The 14,571-nt window shown below is 39.0% G+C and overlaps 1 protein-coding gene across 3 annotated transcripts in view; it reads left to right on the top strand.

Annotated features, from left to right (window-relative positions):
• The window catches only part of GLIPR2 (GLI pathogenesis related 2), a 73,417-nt gene that overhangs the window by 43,402 nt on the left and 15,444 nt on the right, over positions 1-14,571 (top strand). For 2 of the 3 annotated variants that reach the window (XM_072596807.1, XM_072596810.1), the window contains exons 2-3: positions 3,890-3,998; positions 4,310-4,413. In XM_072596807.1, coding sequence (XP_072452908.1) covers positions 3,890-3,998; positions 4,310-4,413 — 213 coding nt within the window. Of the gene's footprint in view, positions 1-2,027; positions 2,135-3,889; positions 3,999-4,309; positions 4,414-14,571 lie in introns of all 3 variants that reach the window. The other variant, XM_072596809.1, reaches the window with a different exon arrangement.

Raw genomic sequence — 14,571 nt, 5'->3', positions numbered from 1 at the left:
CATTCATTCTCTTGATTCCTGTGTTTGTCAGGTTTTTTTACTCAGCTCTGGTTTTTTCTCCAGAAAGTCCTCTATATCATTAAAGGTCTATTTTCCCCCCTGTTTTCAGTTTTGCTAGATAGATTATTCTTGGTTGTAAACCTAGATCCTTGGCTTCTGGAATATCATATTCTAAACTGAATCTTCTGCAATCCTGATTCTGGATCCTTGGTACTTGAATCCTCTCTTTCTGACTGCCTGCAGTATTTTTTTCTTTGACCTAGCAGCTCTGAATTTTGGATTCAAGATTACTGGGAGTGTTCATTTTGCAGTTTCTTTCAGGAGGTGATGGGTGAATTCTTTCAGTTCCTACTTTGCACTCTGGCTCTAAGATAGGACAGTTTTCTTTTATGATTTGTGAAATAGAGTGTTCAGAATCTTTTTTTGTTCATGACTTTCAGGTAGTCCAATGAGTCTTACATTATTTCTCCTCAGTCTATTTTCCAAGTCATTTTTCCTTTGAGAAATTTCACATTTTCTTTTTTTCCTAGTATTTTGACTTGCTTTATTATTTCTTAACATCTCATGGAGTCAACCTCAATTTGGCCTGTTCTTATTTTCAAGGAGCTATTTTATTCAGTGAGATTTTGTTCTTCTTTTTCAAACTCTTTTTGTACCTTCTTCCCTAACTCTTGCCTCTTTTTTCCCATTTTTTCCTGTATAACTCTCTTTTTGGTTTTTAAAATAATTTTAACTCCTCCTTTAACTCTTGCTTTAATTCTTCTTGGATTTGTGTCTCAGCTACGTTTATCTTTGAGGCTTTTTTTTGTTTTGAGTCATTCTCTTCTGTGTTTGTGTCATGAGCTTTCCTGTTGCCATAGTAGCCTTTTATGGTTAGGTGTTTTTTATTGTTTGTTTGTGTACTCTTCCAGCTGATTTCTTATCTTTAGATTTTATATTAGTGCTGAGCTCTGTACCGCTTCTTGGGTTGGGGTGGGGGTAGAGGGGAGAAATGTCTGACGAGCTTCTATGTTCTTATGACCTATGGTGCTTTCCCAGCTCTGCCTGGGAACCTGAAAGTTTTCAGTGCTCCCAAAGTGGTGTGATTTGGGGAGAGGTCTGTTCTTTGACCTCTTTGAGTTCCAAATGTTCCTCAAACCCACATTTGAGTCAATTGGCTTGCTTCTGGTTGAGAGTTTCAACCAGCTGCCACTTGACTTAGCCACTATTGCCCTGAGGAAAGGCTCTACGGATTCAGTGACAGAACTGCCGGCTCCCCTTTGGCCTGGCTCCCCTTTGTGCTGTACTCCTGGGATCAGAACCACATGACTGCCACATGCTTTCCAGAATGTATTCAATATTCAGACAATACTTAAGGACATTTTTCTCACCCCTGGATCTGTGACCTGACACTAGGTGGTGGGTTACAGTGCTGCCAGATGGCACCTGTTCCTGCACCTAGTGCTTGCTCAGGGATCCCCTGGAGTCTCTTTCTGGTGCGCTGTCTTGGCCCTCTCTGAATCCCTTGGTATTAGAATGCTCCCCACTGGGATTGTGGCCAGAACCACATGCTTCTGTTCAGATCACTTACCCATTGCTCTCTTCCCATCTCCCTAAGCTGCCCTGGGATGGAAAAAAAAACAACAAACCTCACTGTGACTTTTTCTCTTTCCTGATCAGAACTCAGCCTGGTGTACTTCAGATCCTTGTTGAGGAGGTATAGGAAGGGGAAAGCCAGAAAGCTAGATCCTGGTGCTTTCTTTCACTTTACCCTTTCAGCTCTGACCCTGCTGTAATTTCTTGAAGAGAAATAGAGAAATAGCCTTTAACATTTTTTGTGATCAGGGTTTAGGGGGTATGAGCCATGCTGCCAATTAAAGGTGCCATTTCAGGGTGAAAATAATTTCCAAATTGTGTATGTATCTCTCTTTTTTTTTTAATGTTTTTATTTTTTTCTCAATTACATGTAAAAACATTTTTAACATTCATTTTTTTTATAATTTTTGAGTTCCAAATTCCCTCCCTCCCCTTCTCTTTCCTTGATATAGATTATATGTGTGCAGTCATGCAAAACATATTTCCATACTAGCCATGACACGAAAGAGAACACAAACCAAAAAAGAAGAAAGAAAGACAAGAAAAATAAAGTTTACAGGTATGCTTTGATCTGCATTCAGACTCCATCAATTCTTTCTCTGGAGATGGATAGCATTTTTCATCATAGATCCTTCAGAATTGCCTTGGATAATTGTATTGATGAAGATAGCTGTCATTCACAGTTGATCATCAGACAATATTGCTTTTATTGTGTAGAGGGTTCTGGTTCTGCTTACATCACTTTGCATCAATTCATAGGAGTCTTCCCAGGTTTTTCTGAGAGCACCCTGCTCATCATTTTTTATAGCAGAATAGTATTCCATCACAATCATATACCATAACTTGTTTAACCATTCCCCCATTGATGGGCATACCTGCAGTTTCCAATTCTTTGCCACAATAAAAGAGCTGTCAGAAATATTATTTTACATATAGGTCCTTTTCCTTTTTGTTTTTAAATCTCTTTAGGATACAGACATAGTTCTAAGTCAAGGGGTATGCAGTTTTTTTATAGCCTCTGGACATAGAATTCCAAATTGCTCTCCAAAGTTGGATTAGTTCTCCAATTCTACTAGTAGTGCTTTACTACCCCAATTTTCTCACACCCCCTCCAAAATTTTTCGTTTTCCTTTTCTGTCATATTAGTCAATCTGATAGGTATGAAGTGGTACCTCAGAGTGGCTTTAATTTGTGCTTCTGTGGTCAGTAGTGATTTAGAGCATTTTTTCCTATGACTATAGATAGTTTTGCTCTCTTCTTCTGAATATACGTATTCGTCTTTCTCCTGGTGATTTATTTTAAAATGTCATATGGAATAGTAACATTGGTGGGTGTAGATGTTGGCATGGAAGATGAGTTTTACTAGCAGATAATTTTTAATACTCTGTCCTTTTTGTCCTCTTTGCCTCTGAAGATTTAATCAGTCACACCCTGTTATAACAACTTATTTTTGTTGTTTACTGTACGAGGTGCAGTGCAGTGCCATGACCCATCAGATCCACATTTTCCTCTCTTTTATTTTATGAAATTTCTGTTAAATGAAAATTAGGGATACAATCACAATATCTCTAGAGATCCCAGTTTGGAAAGTTCCTAACAATTAGCCAGAAGTTTGGCTTTCTTCCCTGTTTTAAATTTAGATTATCTCTAGTTTAACCCTTGCACTCTTTATGTTTGAGGCAAAATTCAGGTTGTGGGGTAACATTTGGGTGAAGAAGTGAGCACAGTATTGTGTGGTGTCTGTAAATGGACAGTGTTGTGTAGTGTCTATAAAAGGCACATGAGGATAAGTTGAAGAAAGAGCAGACCTTTCTTGGAACTTCCCCCATCCTTGAAAAGATGGATAAAACTGTGGCTTTAGACAAAATTTAATATTCAGTGATGCTTGTGGGAGCTAATGGTCTTGTCACAACTCAGCCCTGCTCCTCCTTCTCCTTTCTGTGGCCCCTTTGCCAGTGATTCTGCCCTGCTTTACTCACTACGTCCTGGGGAGGGCTAGGGAAGTTGGCTCTATTTCTGCTCCAGTCTTGAGCTTCCTGCCCCCCTTCCCTTTCTCTTTCTTTCCAAACTCTGGATTTCTTCAAGAGCTCCAGAGCTTGACTCATTTCTGCTCTATAGCTCAAAGACCGTAATGATCTCAAAACCCTCTCAAGTCTGAGAGGGAAATGCTTGTTCCTCTGAACTGCAAATCCCAAGAAGCCCATTACTTCTCCAACTCCTGTTACACTACTTTAGTGATTTTCCTTATGCTGCTTCTCTTCACTACTGGTTAACAGTATTTAATGGAATGCTTCAATGTTCTGAACTGTTTCAGCTTCAAAGCAGTTTGCTGGAGATATCTTAAAGGCTCACAATGAGTATAGAAGGAGACATGGCTGCCCCCCATTAAAACTCGACAGCAGATTGAACCGTGAAGCACAACAGTGAGTCAGCTTTTAACACTTAAGAGATTCTGAAATATTTTTTCTGCCTTTTTGAAAGTACTTAGCACCTAAGTATCCTGTGTGATTATGTGGTCTGAGAATTTGCATAATATTTCCTGTTATAGTGCTGTTTACTCTGTCATTTTAACTAAACTGGGGAAGAAACTTTTTTTTCAAATTAGATTTTATGACAATACATTTTCAAGGTTTAGATGTAAACATGTTTTATGAAAGGGGGCATTTGGAAGTTTGATTAAGTTTCATTCATTTCTGCTTATAATTTTAGTAAATTCTACGAGTTTCTTTGTTAGGTATGCAGATGCACTGGCTACTACAAAGATTCTCAAACATAGCTCAGAATCCAGTAGGGGAAATTGTGGAGAAAATCTAGCATGGGCTTCGTACGATCAAACAGGTATGTTTGGTTCTTTCATACTTTCATGTCAGAATTACATCCTAAATTCATATTTCTAAAATTTACCCACTTCATTTTTTTGTGGGCTGTATATATTTAAAATTCTGATCTGTTTTTTTTGTCCTAAAAGTTGATTTATATCTCAGTTTTGTTTGTTTTTTTCATATGTACCTTTCTGGGCTGAATTATATCTTGCCTGCTCTATTTTTAATCTATTTGTGTATACTTGGAACCACAGTTCAGCTGATAGTATAAAAATGCAAATCTTTTATCTCTCCTCTCCCATCTGATTTTTCTCTTCTGTTTCTTATACCTGCCTCTCCCATTACCATTCCCAAACCCTATGCCTTAAGTTGCATCTCCAAGGCATGTTCTTGGTATAGCTCTATTACCCATTCCTGCATTTGTTACATTTATTTGGACTTATCTGTGTTTTACCTGCCCTGTAGAACTGAATTGTAATTACTCTCAACATACTGTTGAGTACTATTAGGTATTTTGAAAGTTCCCTCATTAGGGAAAAGAATACTTTTTCCTCTTTCAGTCACAAAAGTCAGAGATATTTTAAATCAAGAAGTTATTATAGGACCTCTAATTACGCTCAATAAAATAGGATGTTTATTGGGCTTATTGAGTTGTATTTTTGTTGTGGTTGTTGTTTTAAAGTTTATTTCCTCAGTTTGAGAGACACTCTGTTGGTATTTCTTTGGGAAGACACTTTGTTGTTAAGTTGACTTGCATGTTTGACATATTTATAGCCCAGGCTTTTCTGGGCATGTCCACTTCTGGCATAGAATACTGCAAGGAGCCTTTTGAACATGCCCAGTTTGCTTAAAATGGAGCCCACTGCATCTCCAGATAAGTGGGGCTAGCCATCTTTGATTGGCCACTTGCATCTTTAAAACTGGAGTGACTGATCATTTCTTGCCATCTTTGGACTACCCTTTTTATGATACTATCTGCTCCATCCAGCACTTGAAGCCATGAACTGAACTGGTGAGAAGGGCAGGAAAATCTTTTCCCTTCTCTGTCCTTATTACTCCTGGCTCCAAGAAATGGGCCTGGGAACATGTTTCTGTTCCATGTTGCTTGCCATCAGTTTCAGGTATTGGAGGTGATCACTACCACAGACCCGGGAGTTTGTGTCATGGTGACCTTGGTGTCTAGAACCAGGATTGCAGACAAGATGGTGCAAGTAGCCAGCCTGACATGGAAACCCAGAGAAATCATCATGCCAGGGACTTGAATCTGAGAGAGATTTTAGACTTGGAACTGGGACTGTGCTCTGTGGGAAGAGAGCTAAGCTAGGAATCTAATCTCCCTTTCCCTTCACACTGCCTGAACCACCTTTACAGTACTTGTACCACCTCAGTCTTGGGCCCTTCACTCCAACCTAAAGCTCTTGAGGCCCTTCTAAGTGCAGCAAGGAACTCCTGAAAGGGGTGGGAAAAAGAACTTCTAGAAACATCTAGCCACTTGGAGAAATACCTCAAATCAGGCGCTAGGAAAGAAGTGAATCTGGTGTGAATGATAAGTATCTGTAGCATGTAGAGGAGTCAGCCAGAAGTTGCTGCTACTGCTGTACTCTGCTTTATTTTTAAGAAAAAAAAAAAGCAGTAATAGTTCACATAACACGTCATGGTTTACAAAGCACTTTAGAACAGGGATTCCTTTTAAAAAATTTTTTCTCTTATTTTTTCCCAAATACATGAAAAAATTTTTAACATTTGTATTTTAAAATTTTGAATTCCAAATTCTCTCCCTCCCTTTCCTCTCTCCTCCTAACTCATAAAAACATTCCTATATTGGCTATGTTGCAAAAGAAAACAGAGGTCAGAAGAAAAATAAAACAAGACAAGGAAAGTTCAAAAAAAAAACGTATACTTGAATCTGCCTCCACACTCCGTCATCACCATGAACTCCCCATCGTATGCCACAGCTTGTTCAGCCATTCCCCAATTGATGCATCCCTTCAGTTTCCAGGTTTTTGCCACCACAAAACAGAACTGCTAGAAATATTTTAGGTTCCTTTTTATAAAAAATCTCTTTGGGATTCAAAACTAGTAGTGATATCTCTGGGTCAAAAGGGTATGCACACTTTTACAGCCCTTTGGGCATACATTTCCAAATTGTTCTCCAAAATGGTTGGATCAGTTCACAACTTCACCAAGAATACATTAGTGTCCCTGTTTTTCCACATCCCCTCTAACATTTGTCATTTTCCTTTTCCGTCATATTAGCCAATCTGACAGGTATGAGGTGGTACCTCTGCTGTTTAAATTTGCATTTCTCTAATCAGTAGATTTTTTTACATAATAATAGATAGCTTTAATGTCTTCTTCTGAAAACTGCCTAGAACAGAGGTTCTTAATGTTTTTGTGTCATAGATCACTTTTGCAGTCTGTCAGAAACTATGTACCTCTTCTCAAAAAATTTTTTTAAATAATTGTAGGAAATACTATATTTCATTTAGAAGCTAGTAAAAATAAAGATGTCATTTTTTTCTCCTCCCATGGACTCGAGGTTTAGAAGCACTGCTTTAGACTTTAAAGTGGTTTGCTCAGTGGTCTCTCCAGGCATGGAGAACTTTCAGTAGATATTCCTTGAATTACAAGCGTTGGACTTAAGCTGTTCAGTAGCCTGTGCACAACTGCTTTGCCTTGCAGAGGCTCATGAATACACATTCACTACTCACTAGTATTTTTCTCTTTCACTTTATTCTTCCTCAGCCAAATACTTTCTATTTTCACGTTATTGCTCATTCATAGTACCTTGTTTTTCTTCCTCTCTCCTTACCTATTTTTCTGAGTCTTCATTCCATTTGTGAGTTTAAAAGGTCCTCGTAATGACTGATTGAGAGCAACACTAGTGCTGTACTCATGTCAAAGAAAATGAAATAATATTTTGAAGTAAAATTAGACATCATTCGTGTAACAGTGGTGAAAGGTTTGTTTCAGGAGGAAAATGGGTTATTTCCTCTCTTTGACTTCCACCCTCCAGGGGAGCCTTTCTTTTCCAAGCCCTCCCTTTAGCGATGACTCTCTAAGCTACCAGCAACTCCACCCCAGGGAAGAAGAGTTTCCTTGAAACAAATGGAACGGTGAACTCCCTCAGAATAGCTCTGGGAGAAAGTTTTTCCTTACCAGTCCTGTGTCCCCTTTATGCTGCTCATCCCTGTAATGCCATTGCAGCCAGATTCATATAGCTTACTTCCCTATTTTGGGGCAGTTATATTTCTACTTGTCAGTCAAGTCTTTAGGGTTCATTTCTAACCTACTGATGGGAAACTCCAACAGTTTGAAAAGTTTCCTTTCTTTGTAGTCAAATGTAAATTTCTTTTCAGCTGCACTTGAGCAGACAAAATACATTGGGACCAATAATGCATTGGGTTAATGTCAGTTTTATCCTAATGAGGAGGAGAATAAGCATTTATAGAGAGCTTACTTAGTGCCAGGAACTTGGCATAAGTACTTTTTTACAACTATTATCTTATTTCCACAACCTGGAAGGTTGGAGCTGTTACTACCTCTACTCTGTTGTTGAGGAAACCGGGCAAACCGAAGTTAAGTGATTTGCTTGGGATCACACACTCATAAGTGTCTGAGGCCAGATTTGAACTTGGGTCTTTGTAACTCTCAGGCTCCTTGATTCCCCCTCAGCTCTCTTGCAACATGCTTGTTAACCTCATAGAACATTTTTAGCTACTTCCTCCAAAGTAAATGGAGAAAGAGGCTTCCTTTTCATAGTACAGTCTTGCAGCAGTGTACAGGACTAAGGGTTTGCTGAGGCCTTTTTGAGGCCCCTCATCTGCCTTTGATGTCCACCTGGCACTCACCTGTCAGCTGTGGCTCCAAGAAGGTGAAGCATGTACAGCAGCCACACCCTGGTAAACCATCTCAGCAAAAAGCTAAACCAGGTTGATGGTAAGCAATGGACCTCAAACATGTTGGTGAGTTGGGGGGGAGCAGGTTTACCGTAAACATGTGAAGATTTCACCTGACAGAATAGGCAGGTGAAAAAAATTTGTTCCAGCAGCTGTGAAGGCAACTGAAGCAGGTGCTGTGGAGTACTTGGATCTTGGTCAGACATCAGAGATGCCAAGGTCATCCACTGCATGCCTTCCATTGCAACTCACCCTGACTTTTGCCTTGCCACTGAACTTCAGTGACTCTGGAAGAGAGAGTAGGGCTAACAGCTTTGTGCAACTTAGCCTCACTTGAATGCAATTCATATGTAAATCAAGACATCCCCCTGATGTCATTGGTCCACTTTGAAAACAAAGGCCAAGCAGCAATAGTCTCACAGCCCCCAGGCTCTCAGGACCTCAAATGAACAGGCATTGGATACCTCTTACCCTATGTAATTCCTTACAAAATCAGCCATAGTACAAGTGACACCTGGAATTACCCATTACAACATCAAGATAAGATCAAAATTAAATTATTCAAATTAATCATTAATTATTAGTTAAATTAATAAGTTTATTTTTATATATTTATATAATTAAATAAATTAATTAAATAAAATTAAGAAAACAAGGATAGTTAACCCAGCATTCCAGGTAAGGCCTCAGGACTCACTTCACAAGAAGTGTACGTCAACAGTATGTTTAACAGACTTTAGCACTATTGACACTTCATTTACATGGAAGACAGGTACATGCACATGTCACGACAGTACATGCATATGGAAAGAACGCAAGCATGACAGCAAGAAAAAGTAAAGCAACATTAATATCACTAGGACTACAAAGTAATAGCATAGGCAGAACACAGCAGTTTATACTAATAGCAAGTAACAAAACTATGAATAATTCCTGTCGCTACAATGATAGAACAAGGAAATCAAACAGAAGCATACTCAAAACATGCAATAATCATGACGTAGATGAACAGATACATGCATTTGCATGTAAGGTACACGTTGCAGAGGAAGCCCTTAAAGCTGTCATCTGACTACATGTTTCTACAATTCCCCTATAACATAATTAGTCTGGTCACTGGTTAAAGAGACCATTCTCCTCTGACCTGTCCCCTGCTGTTCTTGGAGCCTCTCTCCATAGACTAGTTGTGGAGACCTGAGGCTGGCTGTCAGTACTGCTGTAGTACTGTGAGTCTTTACTCTAGGGGCCCTTTTAGCTGAAGTTCTAGACAGAAAAGGTGTTCACCCTGGGTTCTGTTCTCTCCCCTTATCTGAAGTAGTAGTTGAGGGACAGTACTCTAAGTCTTCTTTACCTGAAGTGCCTGTCTCTCAAACATCCTGCAGAACTGGCAGAATGTTTTTTCCTGCTTAGAGTTCAGTGGAGCTAAGTGTCCCAGCAGTCTCCATCTGCCCATGAGGGAGTTTAACCAACTGACCTATAGGCAATAAAAGGTCAAAGGTCTATATATGACCCTACCAGTTTCTGGGGGGGTATTGGGTGACATAGTCTTAGACCTGATGTCAGAAAGTTTCATCTTCCTGTTCAAATCTGGCCTCAGACAGTTACTAGCTGTGTGACCCTAGGCAGGTCACTTAACCCTGTTTGCCTCAGTTCCATATCTGTAAAATGAGCTGGAGAAGGAAATGGTAAGCCACTCCAGTATCTACCAAAAAAAAAAAACCCAAATGGAATCATGAAGAGTCAAACATGACTGAAACAACAATAGTCTCTAGGCCTATTTTGTTAACTGGCAGGTTGCCCACTGTTGGAGGGGCAAATTTTGGTCCTGTCATCCCCGTTGATCTCCATTAGCTATGAAATAGTTTTCCTGTTGATTTACTAATTTGTGTGTCTCATACACACCAAGACTTCGTAACAAAGCTGTCGTCTTGTTGAAGAGCATGGCGGTAAACTTTGGCATCATCATTAGCATCATCTAAGCTGAAATGTAGTTAGGTGGCAAGCTTATTTCACCTTTTTTCTTGGCTAGTTATGAATATTTGCAGTCTCTCCATCTTCAGAGACTCCAAAGCACAAGTCATTAGGTAGGTATAGTGTTCAAACATAAGCAGATAGGATGCAAAGACTAGAGCATCTTCTTAATGGAGTTGTCCCAGGAATGTCCCATACTTTGTTTCAGTATATCTAGCGTAATCAGCAGGATACAGGTGGAACATTCAGGCTTTGGGTGAAAAGGTATGGTTTGAAATGAGGTGCTTTGCTAGAGGGGGTCTTACTGATCAGCTTTTTATCTACACAACACACTCCCCTTCACTAGTATCTTGAACATACTAGAACTGGCACCAGTTAGTGCTAACATTCTATTGATAAATGGTAGACGAAGACATTCCAGAGTCAATGTGTCTTCTCTGTTGATACCAGCAACTTCTTTAAATAGTTTGCCCTCACTTTGATAGATTTCAAATATAGGATCTCTAGGCTTGACCTGACTTAGCCAGTCCCCAGTAGGGTAGATATGCAACACTCAGGGGTTATTCAGCAATTAGCAAAAAAGAAATTTGTTCAGCCAAAGGAAGAGAAAGATATTCAGCACAGATAGATAGAAAGGTACTTGGAATTAATGCAGATGAGCAAAGCTTCCTTGCACCCATTGTGCTCTATCAGCCGGGCAAATGAATGCTTGGGGCTTCTTGAGGCTGCCTTGTACTCCAAGAAGGAGGAAATGACAGCCTTTGTTCAATTGAATCAGCCAAGTCTTATGGAAAATCTCAGTTATCTTTTAGCAAAAATGTAGTCTTACTTGCCTGGGGAGAAAAATTAGAATATTGTTTGTACTATAATACGTAATTTTCCTAATAACAGCAAAGACAGTGAGTTCAATGTAACTGAAAACTTAGAGCTTAAAAGGAAAAAATAAAATAACATAAAGAGGACTAGAAATAAAAATTGTAAAAAACTGAAGATAAAATATTCATAGTATAGATAATCCATAGTGCTCATAACAGGAATCCTGGGAGATTCAGCTTAAAAGAGGCAGGAAGAAAGAGTTCAAGCATTATTTAAATTAAAGCTTCAGAAATTGTTTTTCAGACCATTTATTTTTTTAAAGTAGAACCACCTTACATTTTGTTCTGTTTTTAGCAGTCTTTTGATTTTGTTTTAATATTTCTTGTGCCTCATGGAGTCCTTAATGTCTTTTTGATCTGTTATAATTTTCAGGGGGTTTATTACTTGCGTAAAGATCTGTACCTGACCTGATCGTTTTCCTTCCAAGTCTTTTCCTCCAGAACTCTTACTTCTTCTCTAGTTTTTTTCCTTCAGAGCTCTTCATCTCATTTATCATATAATTTTTCAATTCTTTTTTTATATCTCCTGCTTCATTGCTTCCAGAAATCCTAGTTGACCTTTGTGTTTTATTAGAAGCTTTGCTTGTCGATGTCTTTTGGAGGGTTTGTGTCATAGAAGTCCCTCTTTCCATAATATCTCTTTATGGTTTTTAGTGTCTTTTCTCCCTTACTTATTCTTCTAGCCTTACTTCCTGAATTGGTACTTCATGTTAGATCCAGGCTGTCTTTACTTCTGTAGAGAATGCTGGGGCCTTTTATGGTCCTAATTTGTATTATCTGGGTCCAACCACTGTTTTCTCTATGTACTGAGTGCAATATACTGGATAGAGTCCAGGACTTGGAGTCTGAAATCATGATTACTTCCCCTGACTTTGCTTAGATCAGCTGAAGCATATTGGACTCTCCTCCAGCCCTTCACTTTAACTCTCTGTGGATCTTTTTGTTTCAAGTACATCTCTGGTAACAACATATTATTGGATTCTGGTTTCTAATCCATTTCTAAGCCATTCTCCTCTCAACTTCTGTTTTATAGGTTAGCTCTACCCATTTGCATTCACAGTTATGATCACTGTATTTCCCTTTATCCCATTTTCTTTTGCTTTTTTTCCTCATTCTTTTTATCCTGCCCTCCTCAAAAGTCTGTTTTGCTTCTAACCACTGCCTCCTTTAATTTGTCCTCCCTTTTAATATCCCCTCCCTCTTTTTCTTATCCCCTTTGTCTCCTATTTCCCTCTTGGGTAAGTTACATTTCTCTTCCTAACTGAATGTGTATAAATATTCTTCTCTCTTTGATCCAATTCTGATGAGAGTGAGATTCAAGCATTGCCTGCCTCCCCATGCCACCCCCATGTCACCTCCACTCTTAGAGCTCTTCTGTGTTCCTCTTCTATGTGAGAAATTTTTCCCCATTCTAACTCTCTATTCCCCGTTCTCCCAGGGCATCTCTCTTTCTCACCTCTACATTTTTTTTGAGATTATTTCAATATAATTGATCCACATTCATGCCCTCTGTCTATATGTAAACTCCTTTTAACTGCCTTAATAATAATAAAGTTCTAAGGAGTTACATGTATCATCTTCCCACATAGGAATGCAGTTTAACCTTATTTAATCCTTTATGATTTCTCTTTTTTTTTTTTTAAATTAATTAATTAATTAATTTAACTTTTAACATTCATTTTCACAAAATTTTGGGTTCCAAATTTTCTCCCCTTTTGTCCCCTCCCCCACCTCAAAACACCGAGCATTCTAATTGCCCCTGTCACCAATCTGCTCTCTCTTCTGTCATCTCTCTCTGCCCTTGTCTCCATCTTCTCTTTTGTCCTGTAGGGCCAAATAACTTTCTGTACCCCTTTACCTGTATTTCTTATTTCCTAGTGGCAAGAACAGTACTCAACAGTTTTTCCTAAAACTTTGAGTTCCAACTTCTTTTCCTCCCTCCCTCCCTCCCCACCCCTTCCCTTTGGAAGGCAAGCAATTCAATATAGGCCAAATCTGTGTAGTTTTGCAAATGACTTCCATAATAGTCATGCTGTATAAGACTAACCATATTTCCCTCCATCCTATCCTGCCCCCCATTACCTCCACTCTCTCCTTTGATCCTGTCCCTCCTCATGAGTGTCGACCTCAAATTGCTCCCTCCTCCCCATGCCCTCCCTTCCATCCTCCCCCCCACCCTGTTTATCCCCTTATCCCCCACTTTCCTGTATTGCAAGATAGGTTTTCATACCAAAACAAGTGTGCATTTTATTCCTTCCTTTAGTGGAATATGATGAGAGTAAACTTCACATCCTTCTCTCATCTCCCCTCTTTATCCTTCCACTAATAAGTCCCTTGCTTGCCTCTTTTATGAGAGATAATTTGCCCCATTCCATTTCTTCCTTTCTCCTCCCAATATATTTCTCTCTCACTGCTTGATTTCATTTTTTTAGGATATGATCCCATCCTCTTCAATTCACTCTGTGCACTCTGTCTCTATGTGCGTGTGCGTGTGCATGTGTGTGTGTGTAATCCCACCCAATATCCAGATACTGAATAGTTTCAAGAGTTACAAATATTGTCTTTCCATGTAGGAATGTAAACAGTTCAACTTTTTTAAGTCCCTTATGACTGCTCTTTGCTGTTTACCTTTTCATGCTTCTCTTCATTCTTGTGTTTGAAAGTCAAATTTTCTTTTCAGCTCTGGTCTTTTCATCAAGAATGCTTGAAAGTCCTCTATTTCATTAAAAGACCAATTTTTCCCCTGAAGTATTATACTCAGTTTTGCTGGGTAGGTGATTCTTGGTTTTAGTCCTAGTTCCTTTGACTTCTGGAATATCCTATTCCACGCCCTTCGATCCCTTAAAGTAGAAGCTGCTAGATCTTGTGTTATGCTGATTGTATTTCCACAATACTTGAATTGTTTCTTTCTAGCTGCTTGCAATATTTTCTCCTTGACCAGGGAACTCTGGAATTTGGCCACAATGTTCCTAGAAGTTTCTCTTTTTGGATCTCTTTCATGTGGTGTTCTGTGGATTCCTTGAAGACTTATTTTCCCCTCTGGTTCTAGAATCTCAGGGCAGTTTTCCTTGATAATTTCATGAAAGATGATGTCTAGGCTCTTCTTTTGATCATGGCTTTCAGGTAGTCCCATAATTTTTAAATTGTCTCTCCTGGATCTATTTTCCAGGTCAGTTGTTTTTCCAATGAGATATTTCACATTATCTTCCATTTTTTCATTCTTTTGGTTTTGTTTTGTGATTTCTTGGTTTCTCATAAAGTCATTAGCCTCCATCTGTTCCATTCTAATTTTGAAAGAACTATTTCCTTCAGTGAGCTTTTGAATCTCCTATTCCATATGGCTAATTCTGCTTTTGAAAGTATTCTTCTCCTCATTGGCTTTTTGAACCTCCTTTGCCAATTGAGTTATCCTATTTTTCAAGGTGTTAT

The sequence above is a fragment of the Notamacropus eugenii genome, chromosome 3 (assembly GCF_028372415.1).
Source record: "Notamacropus eugenii isolate mMacEug1 chromosome 3, mMacEug1.pri_v2, whole genome shotgun sequence".
Lineage (NCBI taxonomy): Eukaryota > Metazoa > Chordata > Mammalia > Diprotodontia > Macropodidae > Notamacropus > Notamacropus eugenii.
This window is presented reverse-complemented; position numbering and strand designations above follow the sequence as displayed.